The following is a 20,920-nucleotide window of genomic DNA, read 5'->3' as shown; positions in this document are numbered from 1 at the left end:
AAACGAGCCAATGAAATTGGCATGCAGGATTTGCATTCCGCAGCCCGCCTACCAGCGCGGGTATAAAAAGCAACGCATGCATAGTGCTTTTTGCTTCGGAGCCGACCGATTGTGTCCTCTCTGAGTGAATGAGCTTTAAGATTGTATCTATCTTACGAGTCTGCTGTTTCGGGAAGGGATCTCTCTGTGTTGGCGTGACGGCGTTTCAGCGACCGCGCGATTTCCTGTCTGCCGGCTGCATCTACACACTGTTAATTCAAAAGCTGTTTTCACAGCTGGTAAACGGTTGAGTGCGCACAGCGGGCTTGCAGTTTCCCCGCTGTGTTGCCGCGTTGGGTCCCTGTGTGCTTCAGCACAATGAAGAGAGTACTTTCTTCCTGAAAGAGCAACACGAGTGAAGATCGCGTCCTTTTCAGGATGACGTTTCACTCGTGTGTTTCTGGATGCGATCGTTTCCTGTCCTCATTTGACGGCCACGTTCATTGTTTCACATGCCTAATCAGTGTGTGAGACTACGTTCGTGGGTGGTTCATGTTCTCTCAGGAGTGCATGACCACGTCGGCACGTTGTTCGTCTCCCCTTTTTAAAGGCTCGAGCCGCTCAGCGTGCGTCATTCGGCACTCAAGATGCGCGGTCAAGATCAAGACTCGCATGCCTCTATGAGGTGAGTCCCTTTGCTTATTTCCCGATATAGTTTCTCTTCTGGTGCACCAGAGGAGGGCTACTTTGGCGAATAACATTGGTGATCTGAGGGTTACAGTGAGCACGAACCACTCACTCCTCTAGCGCATCACAAACATGCTGAGACTGTGTTCGTGGGTGGTTTGTGCTCTCTACATGACCACATCGGCACGTTGTTCGTCTTGCCTGAGGGCTTGAACGCTCAGCGTGCCGTGTGTCATCGAGGCGATGGCCACGTTCACTGTCTTGCATGCCTGGTTGACGGCCATGATCGCTGTTTCACATGCCTAATCAGTGTGTTGAGACTGCGTTCGTGGGTGGTTCATGTTCCTCATGAGAGAACATGAACCACCCACGAACGCAGTCTCAACATGACCACGTCGGCACGTTGTTCGTCTCCCCTTTCTCGTAAAGGCTTGAGCCGCTCAGCGTGCCGTGTGCCGTCGAGGCTTTGAATGGGATTTTGGTCCTTCTCATGAGGGACCAAGCATTTCATTCGGGGCCCCAGGGGAGGACAGATGTCGATCGCTACATCGGAGAGAGGGTTGTTATACTCTGAAAATGATGCTGAGTTCCTACTGTAATGGTGTGTTCTCATGCTGAAGATTCAGACTTGACAGCCACACTTCCTGGGTCTAAAGTGCCTGGATGCGTGTGAAAAATTTTGGCAGTGTGGAAGCATTTTGGTGCCAATATGGCAAGCCAAACATGCCTAAATCTGCAGAAGTTTTTCCTCTCTCACTACCCCTGCACATTCAGTGCATGTGGGTAGTTCTGATTCGGGGTGGAGCTGTGCTTAGTGACTGACCGTGATTAGTCACAGTGCTGGCCCTCGGTCAGACGATGTCCACACTGGTGGTCCAGAAGCGCCTCAAAACCAGCCCGCTCGGAGTTCGTTTCCCCCCCGCAAAGGGTAAGGGAAACGACCCTGAGAGGAGCGACCCGGAGTATGTGATGTCTGCTCTTCGGGAGTGTGTGTCATCACCACTCCTTCCCCCGGGGGAGGGCCGGGTGGAGAATTTCATTTCTGTTCCGCCGCTGGTCATCCAGTCAGCGGTACCCAAAATTTGAGCAGTCCACTTCCTCCGAGTCACTCACGGGCCCCAGTGCTCAGATGACAGTGAGGGCTTCAGCCTTGTCACTCTCATCTCTCGCTGGGTGAGGAGGTGGAAACCAGGACTCGATGCCCCCCCCGGGCCTCGCTCCTCGTTTCCCCTCACAGTCTGGCAGACCAGTAAGACCAGTCTCCTCCGTCCGAGAGGGTCAGAATGGCAGTGCGCGCCGCCCACGAACAGCGCCACTCCCGTTCCCCTCTCTCCAGCTCGCGGATAGCAGTGACGCAGCCTCGGCTGCGTCGCTCCTGTCTGCAGCTGGGCCCGGAGGCGCAGAGACCAGGTCACGAGGAGTCAGGGCCTCGTTCCTCATCTCTCCCCCTCCCCTCGCCACCGGGCAGCCCGCAGCAGAATGCCCACGGGCCTTCTCTGCCGTCTGCCCAAAGGTGGAAGCAGGTTGGTGTCAAGTTAAAACGCCCAGACCCCGCTCTCGGTCGCTACAATGCCACCAGAGCCGGGTCCCTGTCTTCCACCTCGCTGCCCCTCCGCGGGTACGCCGGTGGTTCGGGTGGGTTTGTTGAGACGGTATCTGGAAGCCTGGCTAGCGCTTCCGGGTCCGTCCCGATGGCTCATCCGCACCATTTGGTTCGGCTATGCAATTCAGTTTGCACGCCGGCCTCCCAAGTTCAGGGGCGTCCACTTCACCCGTGTGCGGTCAGTGGGTGCCCCTGTCTTGCGGAAAGAGATCGATGTCCTGCTGGCGAAGGACGCGATCGAGCCGGTCCCTCCTGCCGAGATGAGGTCCGGGTTTTACAGCTCATACTTCATTGTACCCAAGAAAGGCGATGGGTTACGGCCAATCCTGGACCTGCGAGTTTTGAATCGGGCCCTGCACAAACTCCCGTTCAAAATGCTCACGCAGAAGCGCATTTTCGAATGCATCCGTCCCCAGGATTGGGTTGCAGCGATCGACCTGAAGGACGCGTACTTTCATGTCTCGATTCTTCCTCGACACAGACCGTTTCTACGGTTTGCGTTCGAGGGTCGAGCGTATCAGTACAAAGTCCTACTTCGGGCTGGCCCTGTCGCCCCGTGTCTTCACGAAAGTCGCGGAGGCGGCCTTTGTTCCCATGAGAGAACAAGGCGTTCACATTCTCAACTATCTCGACGACTGGCTCATTCTAGCTCACTCGCGAGATGTGTTGTGCGATCACAGGGACATGGTGCTTCGGCACCGCAGCCGGTTGGGGCTTCAGGTCAACTGGGATAAGAGCAAACTCTGCCCCGTGCAGAGGATCTCTTATCTCGGTTTTGAACTGGACTCGGTCGCCTGGACTGCGCGCCTCACGGAGGAACGCGTCCAGTCAGTGCTCACCTGCCTCAGGTTCCTTTGAGGCAGGACAGCGGTTCCACTGAAACAATTTCAGAGGCTCCTGGGGCATATGGCAGCCGCAGCCGCAGTAACGCTGCTCGGCCTGTTACATATGAGACCGCTTCAGCGCTGGCTTCACGATCGAGTCCCGAGGTGGGTGTGGCAGAGCGGTACGCTCCGGGTCAAGGTTACCCCGCGCTGTCGCCAAACCTTCTTCCCATGGTCGGACCCTGTGTTTCTACGGGCCGGAGTGCCCTTAGTCCAGGTTTCCAGGCATGCTGTGGTTTTCACGGATGCCTCTGCCATGGGTTGGGGGGCCACGTACAACGGGCATGCAGTCTCGGGTCTGTGGACGGGGCACCAGCTGCATTGGCACATCAACTGCCTAGAGTTGCAAGCAGTACGTCTAGCTTTGTGTCGCCTCAAGGGGTTTCTCAGACACAAGCATGTACTGGTCCGTACGGACAGCACTGCGACCGTTGCGTACATCAACCATCAAGGTGGTCTACGCTCCCGTCGTATGTCGCGACTCGCCTCCCACCTCCTCCTATGGAGTCAGAAGCATCTGAGGTCGCTTCGTGCCGTTCATGTTCCAGGGGAGCTCAACCGTGTGACAGACGAGCTCTCACGGTTGCCTCCCCTGCCAGGAGAATGGCGACTCCATCCCCAGTCGGTCCAGCTGATTGGAGTGTCTTCGGAGTCGCACAGGTAGACCTGTTTGCTTCTCCGGACACGACCCATTGCCAGTGGTTTTACTCCCTGACCGAGGGGACCCTCGGCACGGATGCCCTGGCTCACAGCTGGCCCCGGGACCTGCGCAAGTATGCGTTTCCCCCAGTGAGCTTTCTTGCACAGACTCTGTGCAAGGTCAGGGAGGACGAGGAGCAGGTCCTGTTAGTGGCACCCTATTGGCCCACCAGGACTTCACGGAAGTCCTCATGCTCCTCGCGACAGCCCCTCCTTGGCCGATTCCTCTGAGGAAGGACCTCCTTTCTCAGAGACGGGGCACTCTGGCACCCGCGTCCAGACCTCTGGAAACTCCATGTCTGGTCCCTGGACGGGACGCGGAGGTTCTAGATGGCCTGCCACAGGCAGTGGTAGACACCATCACTTCCGCTAGAGCCCCCTCTACGAGGCGCCTCTATGCGTTGAAGTGGAACCTGTTCGTCGAATGGTGTTCCTCCCGTCAGGAGGACCCCCGAACTTGCCCGATCAGAGTCGTGCTTCCTTCCTGCAAGATGGGTTGAAGCGAAGGCTGTCTCCCTCCTCCCTCAAAGTGTATGTCGCTGCAATAGCAGCGCATCACGATGCAGTAGAAGGTAAGTCTTGGGGAAGCACGACCTGATCATCAGATTCCTTAAGGGTGCTAGGAGGTTAAATCCACCTCGTGTTTTGCACTCTGTACCCTCTTGGGACCTAGCTCTGGTTCTTAGAGCTCTTTTAAGTCCTCCCTTTGAGCCCTTGTCAACAGTTGAGTTGAATATCCTGTCCATTAAGACAGCGCTCCTGTTGGCATTGGCTTCTTTCAAGAGGGTCGGGGATCTGCAGGCTTTTTCGGTCGACGAATCGTGCCTAGAGTTCGGGCCGGCCTTTCTCATGTTGTATTGAGACCCCGGCTCGGATATGTGCCCAAGGTTCCTACCACTCCCTTCGTGGACCAGGTAGTGAACCTGCAAGCGCTGCCCCAGGAGGAGGCAGACCCAGCCCTAGCTTTTCTCTGTCCCGTCCGCGCCTTGCGGGTTTATATTGACAGAACGCAAAGCTTCAGGACCTCAGATCAGCTCTTTGTCTGTTACGGAGGCCAGCAGAAGGGGAAGGCTGTCTCCAAGCAGAGGTTAGCTCACTGGTTAGTGGATGCTATCACCCGAGCGTATGAGTCTCTGGGTGAGCCTTGTCCTCCCAGGTTGCGTGCTCACTCTACTAGAGGTGTTGCCGCTTCCTGGGCTTTGGCTCAAGGCGCCTCGCTGACAGACATCTGTAGAGCTGCGGGCTGGGCGACACCAAACACGTTCGCTAGATTCTATAGCCTACGTGTGGAACCTGTTTCCTCCCGAGTACTCGCTACGGCCAGTGGTGCGAGGGAATAGGTTGTGTCGGCTTGCTACGCCACTCCGCGCCTCGGCCGGATATGTGCGTCTTTTGCTCCGTATGGCGCCCTACGTCGGTGAGCCTCGTGAGTTCCTCCATCACCCCTCCGGTGCCAGGCGTGGCGGACCGCCTGGCGCCAGGTCTGCTACCTCTAGTAGGAGTTGCTAGTAGACTGGGTGTTTTTTCCAGTGGTCTCTTCGGTGACCCATGATGCCACGTGCAGTTCAGCCGTGTCTGACAGACTCGTTCTGTCGTCCCTGTTGAGTACGCTCCCACTTCCCTCGGATTGGGACTACCTCAGGGACTGCCATATGTTTCACTACCCCAAATGGTTAGTACATATGTGTATTCCAGGCCTTCCTCTGGAGGCTGGGCTTCCGCAGTGTCCCAATTTCATTGGCTCGTTTTAATTCACTCGTAGGCAATTGGTCTCCCTAGCGTGATCCCAATTCGTCAGGGAACTCCCCCGACGACACGTCTCCGTTCCCTGTACTCAGGGAACGAGGGTTACATACGTAACCGTGACGTTTTCCTGCAAAATTGACTACTTTTAGGTTGTTGCTGTGGTTTTTTTTTTTTTTTTGGGGGGTTGATTTCCACCCCCATACGTACGATTTCGGTGCTCCAACACCCTCAAAACACCCCCAGAGGAACAGATTCAGTAGAGAATTCGGCCGCATGACGGAGAAAATCACATTGGGCTATTTTTGACTGGCCATTGGGCTACTTTTGACTGGCCATTGGGCTTTTGTTGCACAGCTTTTGGCCACCCTGCAAGCTAACATAATTTCACTAATCATACAATAAGCACATGGGAAAGTGTGAATAAGCATTAGTCCAGAGAAATCACTCTATCATTCTGGTTGGATTAAAAGGGCAGACTGATTGCTATAACAGGAGGAAGAATTACTTCCAATCATTGTGTTTGGCTACCTCCAAAGAAAGATGTGCAGCCATCATCGCTTTGCATCAAAATGGCCTCACATGCAAGGAAATTTCATCAAAGAATATTGCACCTGAAAAAAAAAAAAAAAAAACACATTTACTGGATCATAAAGTACTTCAAGAAGAGAGGTTCAGCTGCAGTGGAGGAGACTTCAGGACATCCCAGAGAGACCAGCAAGTGCCAGGACAGTCTCTTTCTGAGGAGTAAGCTATGGAATTGTGTCACCACTAGTGCAGTTCTGGCCTAGGGCTGGACGATATGGCCAAACTTTATATCACAATTTATTTCTTCGGTCGAAAAGATATAATTCCGATATCGATATGAACAATATAAAAGCCTCAGAAAAACTACCAAGAACGCCCACAACGGATGTCTGTACCAATAAACTTCTGAAAAATTAATTTGCCAAGTCTATGAAACCTCCTCCTATGAAACTATATAATATTTAATAAAATAAAAAAGGTACAAATAAATGAATGTTTACCTTTTATTTGTATTTAGCCTTCATTCAAAGAAGAAATGTGAAATCACTGTCAAATAAACAAGACTCTCAACTTCTTAATATTAATATCTTTAACTTTAAACTATAACATAGGCTGATTATATTATTCTCATAGATTGAAACAAAAGTGCTTCTACCAGGATAAAGAATATGAAAAGTGCTCAGCATTGCTGCAGAAAACAGAAAAAAATAGTGATCATTGATCAGGAAAAAAAACACGTTGCTGGGGCAAAGACATTGTTGAGTGTGTCACCGGGTGACGAATAGAAACTTCAGAGTTCCCCTGGGGAAACATTTCCGGTGTGACATCAGGCCGGTTCCGGCGGCCTGTCAGGGCCTCCCATATTGATGAGTAACAGCTGCAGGGGATAATCAAGCAGCTATTTGAGCGTGTGTTGGGAACGAGTAAAGAGGAAAAGCGGCAGTTTGAAAAGACGGGTGTGCAGGCAAGCAGGGCGGTTCTGATCAAAGTCGAGGTTACGAGAAGACGAGAGGCAGAGGCGGCGGGACAACAGCAGAAGTAAAGACGGTTGGTGTGGCGAGGAAGACGAGTGTGTTCTGAATTACAGATGGTTGGTTGAACTTGGTGTCCCCCTTTAAAAGTATCATCATAGTGGATCTACCGGCCCCCGACGAGCTGAAGTGAAGGTACACTTTTCACTGTTAAGCGGTGTGTCATTGCAGTATCTGACGATTGAAGTGAGCACGTGTGAAGATTTAAAGTGGTTTGATACATGCACGAGTGTTTGAAAGTTTGATGTTACCAGCACTTGGAAAGCTTAGTCGGAGATCGTCTAGTCCGGTGGGGTACCAAGAATTAATGTGAACATAGAGAACCTGTTATCTGCCGCTGCATTCTGCCATCGCTGTCCTGTGGTAAGAAGACTCAGTTGTTAACTGCTGGATTCTGTACTCACCATTGTTGTTCTGTGAACATAGAGAACTTGTTATCTGCCGCTGCATTCTGCCATCGCTGCCTGTGGTAAGAAGACTCAGTTGTTAACAGAGGGATCCTGTTACCCATTGCGGCACTCCGACTGCCGCTGGCCTGTGAAAGGAAGGTGACACTCAGTTATCTGATGCTGTCCTGTGAAAAGAGAAAGCCCACTGTCTGCTGCTACCCACCTATAGTTCCTCGTGCCCTGTCCACCACCTACTGTTGCCTACTGTAATTCATCTGACGGTCATTGCCTTCTGCCACTGCATACTGTTCACTGCTCACCATCTGAAGGTCCTGGTCCTCGGTCCAATCCCCGCTGTCCTGCGAAAGGAAGGTGACACTCAGTTATTTGATGCTGTCCTGTGAAAAGAGAAAGCCCACTGTCTGCTGCTATCCACCTGTGGTCCCTTGTGCCCTGCCCACTACCTACTGCTGGCTACTGCAATTTATCTGACGGTCATTGCCTTCTGCCTACTACATATTGTTCATTACTCACCACAAGAAGGTCCTGGTCCTTCGTCCAGTCCCCATTGTCCTGTGAAAGAGAGGTGGCACTCAGTTATCTGATGCTGTCCTGTGAGAAGAGAAACCCCACCGTCTGCCGATCCTTACCTGTAGCCTCTTGTGTCCTGCTTACTACTTACGTTGGTTTGCTGTCTGCCATCTGAAGGTCCTGGCCCTTGGACCAATCCGTCCAAAAACAGTCATCTGTGGATGAGAATACGAAACAAGGACTGGTGGGATGTTGTCCTGCTCCACTTCACTGACGCTGAGTGAAAGGAGAATTTTAGAATGAAGGGACACTTCATTTATACCACACTTTATTCAACAGGAAGAACAGCTTGTTCTACGCGTCATGCGTCATTACGCTATCTACATCATTGCACATGAGCAGTCCTTTCAGTTTCGGTTTTCAATCCGATCAAGTGTTTACATGTTCTCTCGATCGGATTAGAAAAGGAATAAACCACCCCTTTCAATCCGATCGAAATTTCATTTGGAATGAGCTCAATCGGAGCGATTAAGGTCTTGTCACGGATTCAACAACACCATCACTCCAGCCATCAGCACCAGATTACCACACTCTGCCCACTTGTTCTCAATCGCCCGAGTTCTGATCATCTGATCCTGCACGCCCTCATCAACACACCATATATAAACCGTCATTCCCTTCACCTCATTGTCTGGTCTCGTCTACGACAAGCTCTACAGACCCTACTTGTCATGGGACGCTAGAAAATAGTCAAGGATTCAGATGCGAGTGAATAGGTATTTATTACAGTCAAAAAGAGAAGACAAGAGGCTCAAATTGACAGGCAGAATTCACAGGAATCACTCAGTGTAGAAATAGCAGATAATTCTCATGTGAGCTCAGTGTAGAAATAGCAGATGATCCTCAGGCAAACTCAGACTGGAGTGGCAGATAATCCTCGGGCAAACTCGGGCAGACTTGGTAACGCAGGGACTCAGTAGGCGGAATGCAGATCCACGTGGAAGAGATGATCCTCGGTGAAGCCTCGTAGAACCAACACGGAAACAGGACTGGAACAGGAGAACAAAAACACAGATCCAGGAGAACCTCCACAACCATCTGACAAAGACAAGACGAGTGATCAAACAATAAATAGGACATCCTCATTCAGAACAGCTGGCGCTGATCGGCTCATCAGTGGAAAACGAGCCATCTGATGAGCCACGCCCATTCACTCAACACGCACACACATAGCGACGGAGAGTCAATGAATCCATGAACCGTGACACTACTTGTATACTCACCTGAGAGACTTACCTGAACTACCCAATCCGCCTTCAGTCTTCTGTCTGTCATCATCTGTTCCGTGTATCCTGTTGTGTTCTCCTGTTCGTCCACTCTTCCATCACCATCACAAGCCTTCACCTGCACAAAGAAACACCGTATCAGCAGACAGCTAAGTTTACGTCAGATCACAATTGGCTGTTGACTCACCTGTGTCGCCTGACTCGCCTCCCCGCTTTACCTCTTCATCACTCCTGCAATAAAGCTTTATATTTAACACTTACCTCATCTGTCCTCCTCTGTTTATGACATAAGACCAGACCAACAACATGCAGGAAGCCGCAGGCACGAGCGGGGATCTGTTTGCCGAACTAGTCCAGGCAGTTCAACAGTCACTTCTTCCGTCAACACCCACTCCTTTGGCTGCTGCCTCTGCCGGTCAAACCAGGCCCATGGCCAAACCAGCGACATACACAGATGAGGCGGGGGATTGCAGTGGGTTCATCTTATGCTGCGTTCACACCAAACGCGAATATGCGTCTGGCGCGAGTGATTTCAATGTTAAGTCAATGGTAAGACGCGTTTACGCGCGTCTGGAGGTCTTGCGGCGCGAATGAGGCGTTTAGCGCGGCGCGGTAGACGCGAATTCGCCTCATTCGCGCGAACTAGAGGCGAATTGAGCGTCTGGCGCGTTTCGCGCGTTAAGCGCGAATTGTGCTTTTTGTGCATCACGCGTTTGACGTGAATTCGCGTCTGCCGCCCGAGTTGAAAAATCTGAACTTCTGCGTCAATTCGCGCCGCGTTAACCAATCAGGAGCCTGCCTGCTTGCTGCTGTCACGTGGTGAACTGACAGTTTAATGTTATTTTATGTTTGGCCTCAATAAATTATTTTGTAATATGACTAAAATGCACAACAAAGCAAATCTTTCACATAAAAACTCGATTTCAATATGAGAGATAGCCTACTCATTTGTATTGAATGCTATTTATTCCATATCTATTCTAGATTAGCCTATATGAAACTTTATTAATCTAATGTAAAGACACCAAACACAATTAAGTGTATAAAAACTTTTCAAAAAAAATAACAGGACAGGTTTCACTTTTGGAGGCTGCCTCCATTTATTATCAAAACAAAAATAAATGACAGATTAGGTGCGGGAGAGGGTGAACCTCGCGCCGGGCTTTACAGCGCGGGCTCGTCAGGCAGCGACCACTCGAGGCCGAGGCCTTATACGGCCTACGCTGTCCTCGTCAGCGTCCTCACCGTTAGGTCCACCAAACCTACCTCCTGGAGCAAATTGTGAAACTCCTGAAACCCTCCGGAGGTTTTGGTGGACCCGAGTACAGCGACGATGTCCCCTACGCAGCTGTTTCTGCTCTTCAGATCATATAAGAGCGGTGACTCTCTCGATTAATGCTATTGCTAATGCTCGATAAACATCTAAAAAAGATGGCCGCCAACAGCTTAGAAACTTTCGCCCCCTGACTTCGCCTTTGACGCGCGTAAATTTCGCTTCAAACTTTTGATTTTACGCGCGTCAATTTCACTCTTGACGCGCGAATGCACACAAAGTGGTCACGCGTATAACTAGACGCGGCAGGCGCGAATTTTGACGCAGATTCGCGTTTGGTGTGAACGCAGCATTACAGTGCTCGCTCTACTTCGAGATGCAGCCGCATCTATTCACCTGTAGCAAATTAGCTCAAAATGAATATTAATAATTAATCATAACTTGTAATAATTAATTATGAATATGTTGATCAATCAATATAATTAATTTAATGTAGTAAGATTAATACTACAATCAATCGCCCCGTTCGTCCCGTGAACACTCAGTGTTAATTGTTTATTAATTCTAAGAAATGTTAATTTCCGGGGGAGGGAAATGTCTTTCTTACTGTACAGTACTACTAAGAGCCTGTAGACAAAATCTAAATTGTGAAATAAACTTTGTTGCAAGCAGCGAATCAGAACCAAATATGTATCATGCACAAGTTTTATTAACTAAATCACAAATATAACTAATCTATACACACAAAAATGGTAAAATGGTAAGTGACAGTATGAAACCAGAAGCAGGAAATGGAACTATGGAAAAGATCCATCTAACTATGAAAAGAACCATCAGCTTGTTATTTTCAGAGCACCTCATTAAATGTATACTTACATGGGCTTTGCAGTGAAAGCATTACGTGAAGTTCCTGAAGAAGGATTTTGATGGTTCCATGAGTCTCAATCGATTTCTTCTGTGTTGAATGAAGAAATGGTGATGAACTTGCATGGTTTGTTTGACTCTGTTCCCATGGCTGGAGTGCAGATTGTGGCCTGCCAGCCCTGGGCCAGAGAGGCCAGTGTTTGGTGTTTTTAGCCCCCAACGGCACCTTCCAGGCAGCGAGGGGATGGGTAGGTTTAAGGTTGAGGTTAGGGTTAGCTGCCTGGAAGGAGCCATTGGGGGCTAAAAACACCATCGAGCAGAGAGGCCATGAGAGTAACCAGGAGAAGGGAGGAAGTCGGAAGAGTTGATGGTTGCATTAAATGAAGAAATTGTGCCAAACTCCTAATGTTGTCCTTGATTATGTTGTGGTTGAGAAAGTCCTCTCTCTCCTGAATGAGCACATGGCTGGTTGTGGGTCAAGGCCTGCTGCCCTGTGGCTATAGGGAGCGGGACAGCAACACAAACGTACCAAGAAGGCCAAGAGAGGTGAGGGCTTGTGTAGAGGCCATTTAAAGCCAGAGAAAGGTCCCACCTCTCAGGGTTGGCTCGACCAATAAGAAAGGTGGAATTTCTAAGAGGGAAATCCCTCTGTTGGGAGGATTTATGACGCTGTCTCAAGTGTGGTTAGACATAGGCCTTGCCATTTGTGTCCATTTATACTCAGATAGATATAACAAACACACACACACTGCATTCTATAAGAAGGCAATGTACACTAAAGTGTGAGTCATTAAATGAGGATTAATTAGATAGGAGACACGATATAGGTGGGCTTACATTAACTAGTAGTTCTCTCATAAAGCATGCATAAAATAAATATAAATGCAAGAGACAGCATACAAGACATAAAATTATCATACACAATGTCCTGGGATGTATGTTCACATAACAGATTTTTCTGTTTCTGATTTGTCAAGACTGTGGCTGTTCATGCATGTTTCTTCTCAGACGACTACAAAATACTCTAGCTAAAAAAAGGAAACAGGGAAGATGCACCATTTCTGTCCACAGCACACTAGATAAAGATGAAAAAAGTGAAAGAATAGATGAGAGAAAAAAAAGGAACTGTAAAAGATGGTCAACACACCCCCACACACAGATTCTCGATGCCTTTAGTTCCTGATACTCACGTGACATGGTTATATCCGCTGCCTATACTACAGATAGGTCACACTGAAGCCTGCAGTTGTGTGCTGTGGTTCTATGAATAAAGAAGCATGATGACATCCAATAAGAACTTTAAAGCACCTTTAAAACAGCTGAGCAGTCTGGACAGCTACATAATCGACAGCTCTCAAAAGAAGAAAAGCACACTTTGGCGACGACGCTCTTTCAACAGTGCCAAAAGTTTGAACACTGAAGAAATCAAAGGCGGGACATTATCGCGCAGTCAGGTGGGACAATCAAAATGCAGTGATGGGATCTTGATATCTGTTGTATGGCAACATGAATGCAGAGAGTTGATAATTATATAACTTAACTGGTCTAACATAATAAACTAACCCATTTTGTCAAAATATCCTGAATGAATATTATTTATTTATTTATCAGTTATCAGCTGTAATGGATCAACTATTCAAGATCAAATTAGATTTATTTAACATGCATTCCTGCAAAATAACAATTTCTACAAGATTCTTGCAGTTTTACATAATTTAATCACATTAAATGAATCTGAGAATTATTATTTTGCAGCTGCGCAGAACACACTCAAGATCTCTGGTGGATTATACTGATCCTCAGAGGTAAGACTGATTTACTGATTCATTATGAATGTCTGAGTCTCTCATGCAAATATTTGGTTCACATGTCTCCTGTTTTGCACAGAACAGTGATTATATTGGAGAAACAAGACAATGAAGCCTTTGGATTTGAAGTCCAGGTATGTTTTATACTCATAAGCAATGTGTATAAAATTTGTATTTTTAGTATTTTTATGACTCCAAAGTTGTAAACGCTACTTCCTTTGATATTTTTAGTGTGACCTAATTTATCAGATACACTTTTTAGAACAGGCATAAATGTTTTAATGATATTTTCAGTAACGGTCCTTTGGGATGTGTGTCTCTTTGTGCAGACATATGGTCTAAAGGTGAAGAACAGCAGTATGGTGGAGATGTGCACATTTGTGTGCAGTGTGCAGGATGGCAGTGCAGCCGAAACTGCAGGTTTGACTGCTGGTGAGCAGGTTTTCCGTTTCCTCTTGTCAAAGTGTTACTCACTCCACCCATTTGACCTGACCTTGTTTACATGTTATTTTCTCACCAGCCTAAACCACATCTACATTTAACACAGCTGATGCGTTGCTCTTTTCTGTCTTCATGGACTGTTATTTAATGCTTTCTCAAGCATGAAGCTTCTTTTTCTTTTTTTTCTTTTTTTTGATGGAAAGCACTAAAATCAGCCTGTCAATTTCAATTCAATGGATTACACTTTTTAATGTTACCCGAAGTCCACTTATAATGTTAATAAGATATTTACATAAAAAACTATCAGCATTTAGAAATTTCCTACATTGTTTTTGACCCTCTGATTTAAACAGTCCATTTAAGACTTAAGTGTGAATGGTCATTGTTGTGATTGGGTGAAGTCTTTCCATATGAAATAAATATTACACATATAGAAACGTTTTGTTTTTGATGATTACAGATGATTAACTAATCATGAAAAGGGTTGATAACAGCATTAAATGTACTACTCCCATTGCACAAAAGGCTGCAGCGCTGGGCAATGTTGCAATTTGAGTGCATTATATTTGGAAAACTAGGCATCTCAATTTATTTAGTCCATTAGGTTTTAGTGTTTAAGTAGCTCCATATCACAAGTGGGAAAATCAAAGAAGCAGACGTTGACCTGTGTCTGCATTTTGTACAAAATAATTAAACCAAAGTAGGCTAAAGTAACAGTAGTGCAAATGGATATACTTGGATAACAAGTATTATACCATGGTCTGTCTGAATACTCGATTCTGATTGGCTGCAAGGTGTGCAATAACCGTGTAATGCACAAGTCATTCCAAGTCAGTCTAAACACATAAAATGCGCTGTTTTCATTGAAGCACACACACGCATACGTCACTCACACACAGAGCGGAGATTGCGCTGCACACACACAGAAACATTCAGGAGCACAGAAACCTCTTATCAACGCTGCCTGCGACTTTTAATAATAAAATAGCTTCGCTACTCAATCACTACATTATATTTCTCAGCAACGAGGGGGTTCCATCGCTATTTTGAAGTAATTAAACTAACAACTTCGTTGTTAATAGAGAGAGAGTGAGAGAAATACTGAACAGACACAGGTACACATTTCTCATCTCTCTCTCTCTCTCTCTCTCTCTCTCTCGACGATGATGATGATGATGATGACGACGATGATTATTTCAAATAAATGCTATAATTCATTCAAATAAATGTAATATTACGCACTACTTTATCTCTTTGTCTGATTCAAATCGGGCAGAATGCTGGATGGAAGAATAAGTACACTGACGAAAATAACCGTAAATTTTACCCTTCCGGTCAAATATTGCGCTGTAAACATCATAAAAAACAGCTTTAAGTTGTCAATGCTGACAAATGACCATGGTATAAGCCGGATAATTCATGGCTAACTGTGCATTAAACGATTTTAATGCACATTGCAGAGGCAACCACTTTCATTTAATGCACAGCTAGCCGTAGATTATCCCTTACATATATAACAAATACATCTCAATAGTGCTGAAACAAAACCAAACAAACTAAAAATAACAGTGCAGAGTAAAATTAAAAAAGTAAATTTAACTAAAATAATATATAGAGAAGTAACATTAGTTAAAGGTGAAATTAACTAATATTGAATTCTAACCGTGTCACTAGTAGCCTACCTGCAAAAAAAAAAAAAAAAAAAAAAAAAAAACTCGTTCTGTCTGACAAACAAACAAACAAACAAAAAACAAAACAAACACAGAAAACAAACAAACGTCAATTTACCGAAAGACATGACAGAAGCTGGTCAGGCTAAAACAACAACACTAAAACACCACTCATTTCACCTCTAAATATGCAATTAAGAAGGTTAAATTAAACATGAAAAATTGCCAGCTCTGTGTAATGAGTGTTAGTCTCATTTTCTTTTAAATCTCTCTCTCTTTGATAGGTGACATCATATTGTCAGTAAATGGAGTCAGTATTGAGGGTTCTACCCACCAGCATATTATTGAGCTGATTAGAGACTCCACTAACATGCTGAAGTAAGTATACGTATTAAACTATATTTTTGTGCTATATGGTCATGAATGATAACCTATCCATAAATAATGCAGTTGAGAAGTGTTGAGAAAATGTGTGCTACTGAGTGATAAGACTCATGGATGATAAAATGTATGGACAATTTTAGTTTTCATTTAGTTAACATTAAATTACAATTTATGCACTATACTATATACATTTTTATACTAAAATTTTAAGAGAGATAACATTATGTGAATAAAGATTTGTTAGCGGTTCTGCAGCATGAACCTGATCTAAACAGCATATTGCTCTGTGTGCATGCCAAATAAAATCAATCATAATTATGGTCAAGTCAAGTCACATTTATTCATTTACTGCTTTTTACAATACAGATTGTTTCAAAGCAGCTTTACAGGAAAATAATGCAACAAAGTTTGTTTCTGCTGTACAGCAGATCTAGAAGAAAATAACGTCATAGTCCAGCTTTAGTAAGTTCAGTGATGGATCATTTTTATTGTAGAAAAGTTATCAATTTAGGGCTAAAGTGGAGAGAACAAATATGCGGGTCTTTAGGAAGTTTTATTTGTCCACAGGCATTTTCCCATTCTTTTCTCCTCTAATCGCTAGGAAAGCAGTGAAGACTTACATCGCTTCTCTTGTTGCCCTTCGCCTGAAAATTACAACCAAAAGCCACACAATGTGGCATCGTATCAGTATTTCAGGTAGCACCAGTAGCTCACCGAGTACAACCATTTGACGTCATTGACGCAGAATGCACTGTGCACTTAAAACAATGGCACCCCCCATTGTCCTAAATATGTATAAAACGATGTTTTTTTTTTTTAAATAACCAAAATCTTTCATGGATTTTCTACTACATTTTTCAGTAAGAGACATAATTTACGTTATATTAAGCCATACAAGTCTTAATACCCGGGGTTCACTTTAAGAACTTACAAACAGCTGGTGGATCCATATCCTGATCCATAGACCAGGGGCCAGCTGCATAAACTTAGCCATTATGTTAAGACAGTGACTTAAGATCTAGTATGACCCACTAGCAGTTAGTCAAGGGATGGTTAGTCTTACTTTTCGGTATCAAATTAGGCCAATGTAAGAACAGTTTTAAAGAAAAAATTAAATGACTAACTTGTAAGACTAGTCTAAGCGGTTTATGGTTGCACCAGCTGTGTAAGTTACAACGTAGCCTAGTTTTGACATAAATGGGTACCTAGTTACAACTTACGCACTACTACATATTTTTGCGTAACACCATTAAACTTAGTTGAAGCGTAACTACATATAAATTAAATATTTACCTCTGATCAGGAGTAATGGTTGGAAAAAAATAGCAGAATGACTGAACTGCATCAATAAGCTTTTGTTTTACCCAACAGACTTCAATTCTTTAGACAAATATGATAATGCTGACATTTATACTCGCTTATATTTTAAGAGTAGCCTGGAAATCCAGACTCAAATCTGGCATCGAGTTATGAAAATCGCCCAACTCGAGGGGTGGCATCAAGCATGCATTTGAAAATCTCACTGCACGCAACTGGATAACACTACGACCAATCACTGTCGTGATTGCGCTGTCACTAGTGCTGTCGTCATCTGTTTAGCTCGCCTCTGAGGCGATCATTGAGGGTAAACGGCGATTATGCCTCTACGCATTACTTTAAGGAGATGACTTACTACGTTCTGCCTTACAAACAAATGGTGCAACCGAATAAAGTACAGAGTTAGTTACAAACTAGCTAGTAGTTACTAAGCCTCTAGTGTGGACTTAACGTTCCAATGTAAGTAAGAACTTACGAATGACTGGTACAACCCTATCCAGAAAATCACTGAGACTTGACAAGGACTCTTTTAACTTGGGCTAATGTCTAACCACCTAGCAACCACCCAGAACTTTATATGAATAAGGACTTGTTAGCGGAACACCCTAGCAACCAACAATCGAAACAAAATGTGTATATTACATAATCATCAACAAAAAAAAAAAGATGCTCTAATTTAATGATTAATGATGATTAATTTGAATTTCTCCTCTTCTGTATGTGTGTGTGTGTGTGTGAAGGTTGGAGACAGTCAGCGGGAGTGTTGTGAAGAGAATTGAATTAGAGAAAAAGATGCGCTACCTTAAGGTGTGTATTTATGCATGTTAGTGTGTGTGTTTTTGTGTGTTTACAACATGTACACTGAAACCTTACTCAGAAAGATACACTGCATAACTGAGAAATATCAGGCAGCCTGAATTGTATATAACGTAATGTATTTGTTACCATGAATGCTGAGGCATCTAAATGAATGCTGATCGACATACTGTACATACACATTTACCACAATGACTCATAGACGTTGATCTCGTTTCTGTGTTTTACATGTTTTCCCTCGGCACAGCAAACTCTTCGTGAGAAATGGGTGGAACTGCAATCTCTCACACTTCAGGAAAAGCGTCTTACTCGAGGTGAGAAAAAAAAAAAAAAAAAAAACTAAACTACTCAGTTTAGTTTCATCTCTAACTGTTCCAGGGGCATATATCTTACTGAGAGAGTTCCGATTTGAAGAATTCCAAATCTATTTGAAGAGTTCAGCTTTAAATGAATTTATAGGAAGTTCTAAAAAACATTTTCATTCAAGATCATTTTGTTCCTCTGGACAAAAACAAAGATGCTGCTTCCATCCTTAAGTTTGCACCCCAGCATAATAAATATTTACATATATCCGAAAAGACAAAATAATCACTGAATTTATAAATATTGCAGAAATAAAGGTTTAAAATTGTATGTCCCCTTTGTTCTTATTATGGTGTCATTTCCTCGATGATAATTGATGTGTGCTTTGTTATAGTTGTGCATAAGTCCCTGCTTCATCTGAAGTTGTGAAGCTGTTAGCAAAAGCTGTTTTAAAGTTTTTAGGAAACCCTTATTGTGTCCCTTGTCTGATACTCTGTTACTCAACAGGCAAATGTTTTTTCAGATTAAAGGCCATTAGGATTAATGTTATCTCTTTCTGTGTTCCAGGTAATCTGAATGAAAGTGCTCAGCATCTGTCTTTTGACTCTATGATGTCTCTTTCATCTCCAATGGGCCACTCTGGGCAGCGTTTTTCCAGTGACAGCAGTTGCCGCAGCATAATGACAGATGATAGTGAGGATGGTGCCTTCATGTCACCAGTATTTGATGATCCGAGTCCATTAAGCCCCACTGAGCCAAATGGCGGCTTCTTCCAGCTGGAGGGAGGGGTGTTGCGACCCCTGACAAGAACACGCAGCATTAGCCTGACCAGCAGTAACAGTTCACTCTCCCCAAGCTGGGAAAATTCATCTTCATCCATGTTTGGGACCCTGCCAAGGAGAGGCAGAAGAGGTAGCGTCCGCAAGCACCTTCTGAAGTTCATCCCTGGTCTGAATCACTCCGTAGAGGAAGAGGAGGGCAGCTGAAACCTCATTCATACCTCAATTGACTGTTGATCTGATGAATTCTTTGTATGGACCTTGGGTAGTGGAAGGTTCATTCCATTTTGAACTCTTCTGTTCTCAAGATGTTCTAGAATTCATGTCTCATGTTTTTTATGACTTTCCTGCTTTAAGTGTCGATAAAAACAGGAGTCGAGTCTCACATGAGCATTACGGACTGCATAATGGCAATCTCTGTGTCATTTTCTGTCAATTATGACAATGCTTTATCAAGCACTATGACTTCCCAAAGATTCAGCATTGAAATAAACAACTGGCATTAACTAAACCTTAGGAAATTGTATGATGAAAAGCAACTGCATTGAGCACAATCTTTAGAATTATGCATATTGTTTCCACTGCTCTAATTCAGTGATTTACACTTCATTCCTGCTAGCTTATGAATGTGTCCTATTTCCCACTTTATCAAGATCTCAAAGTCTGCTGTAGCATGCAATTGATGTGTGGTTGCTCAGTGGTTAGAGCAAGTAAGTTCTTAATGTTAAGTTAAGCTTGCTGCGCTCCACTTGCTGTGTAATGCAAGTTACACTTTTAGTATTTCTGCAAGGGCTGCAATAGTGGGTATAGCACCTTCTTTTAAAGTCAGCTTTCTCATTCAGATTTTGGTGAAGCAATAAGCTGAAAAGAACATAAACTACTTGAATAATAACACATCTGGTTTACAGGTGACTATATGCTGAGAGTCATAAAATGCTCTGAACCCATTGATTTAAACGTGTGGAATCAACGTGTACCAGATGTGGGCCGGATCTGGGCCGACACTATGTTGCTGTCTGGGGTAGGGTGTGTGGCAACTGCAGACATTTAAAGGAATTGTTACCACCAGTGAAAAATAAATAAGCGAATGCTACGTGTGTTCAGGGCGTGTGTGAGAATATGTTTGTGCCTGCTAAATGACAAATAACCATTACAAATCATTATGCCGGCAAGCTTACTGTGATCTTTCCTAGTAGGAAAACTTGTTGGCCCTGGAACAACAATCCAATCAATCCATTCAATCTCATTTCTCTCTGTATTTATGGTTAGTTAAACTTTAAGGTTAAAATTGTTCTACAGTGTGTTTGTTTCAGGAACAACAAAATATGTTTTGCTTGTCAAAATCTGTCACCAAACATAGAGCCAGTCATATTACACAGAGATGAACTGAATAATGGACAACTAAAATTATTTTGCTCAATCTCAAACACTTTACTGTATAAAACATCTATGAAAATGTATAGAATATATAGCTCTTCATTTCTACTCTTTAAAAAGTAATTTAATCCTGATTGTAGATTAGTTGATGAGCAGATGAGAACTTTGAATCATTAAAGCATGAAAAGGACTGTAGTGAGTGTGTGAAATGAAAGTTAAGTGCTGACTTGGAAAGACTGAGATGATATGAGTGAAAGAGCTCAAAACCACAGAGGTATAGCAAAATTCATAACAGGATGTGGTCTGTTAGAGGTGCTACTTTACCACATTTTTTTCTTGCTTTTTTGAGTGATCTCTGTAACGGACAGTTTTACTTAAACTAAATATACATTCAACAGCTCATAAATGTGAAAAAAAGTGTTTGCCGTTCCATTCTTTTCTTCTTCCTTTTTTTAAAATGAGCATAGTGAGTATATTCTCAAAAAAAAAAAAAAAAAAGGTCTTGCAGTTGCTGCTAGTCACCTGCAT

The 20,920-nt window shown here is 44.6% G+C and overlaps 1 protein-coding gene across 1 annotated transcript; it reads left to right on the top strand.

Moving 5' to 3' along the window:
- The first annotated feature begins 12,701 nt into the window (after window positions 1-12,701).
- Window positions 12,702-20,587, top strand: cytip (cytohesin 1 interacting protein). The gene is made up of 8 exons (XM_084122773.1): window positions 12,702-12,951; window positions 13,253-13,302; window positions 13,385-13,439; window positions 13,635-13,737; window positions 15,701-15,794; window positions 17,858-17,924; window positions 18,181-18,247; window positions 18,804-20,587. Exons 1-8 carry the CDS (start codon window positions 12,775-12,777, stop codon window positions 19,220-19,222), a joined length of 1,032 nt encoding a protein of 343 aa, XP_083978899.1. The 5' UTR covers window positions 12,702-12,774; the 3' UTR covers window positions 19,223-20,587.
- The last annotated feature ends 333 nt before the right edge of the window (window positions 20,588-20,920 follow it).

This window comes from Abramis brama (assembly GCF_963993115.1).
Source record: "Abramis brama genome assembly, chromosome: 8".
In the NCBI taxonomy this organism is placed as follows: Eukaryota; Metazoa; Chordata; class Actinopteri; order Cypriniformes; family Leuciscidae; genus Abramis; species Abramis brama.
This window is presented reverse-complemented; position numbering and strand designations above follow the sequence as displayed.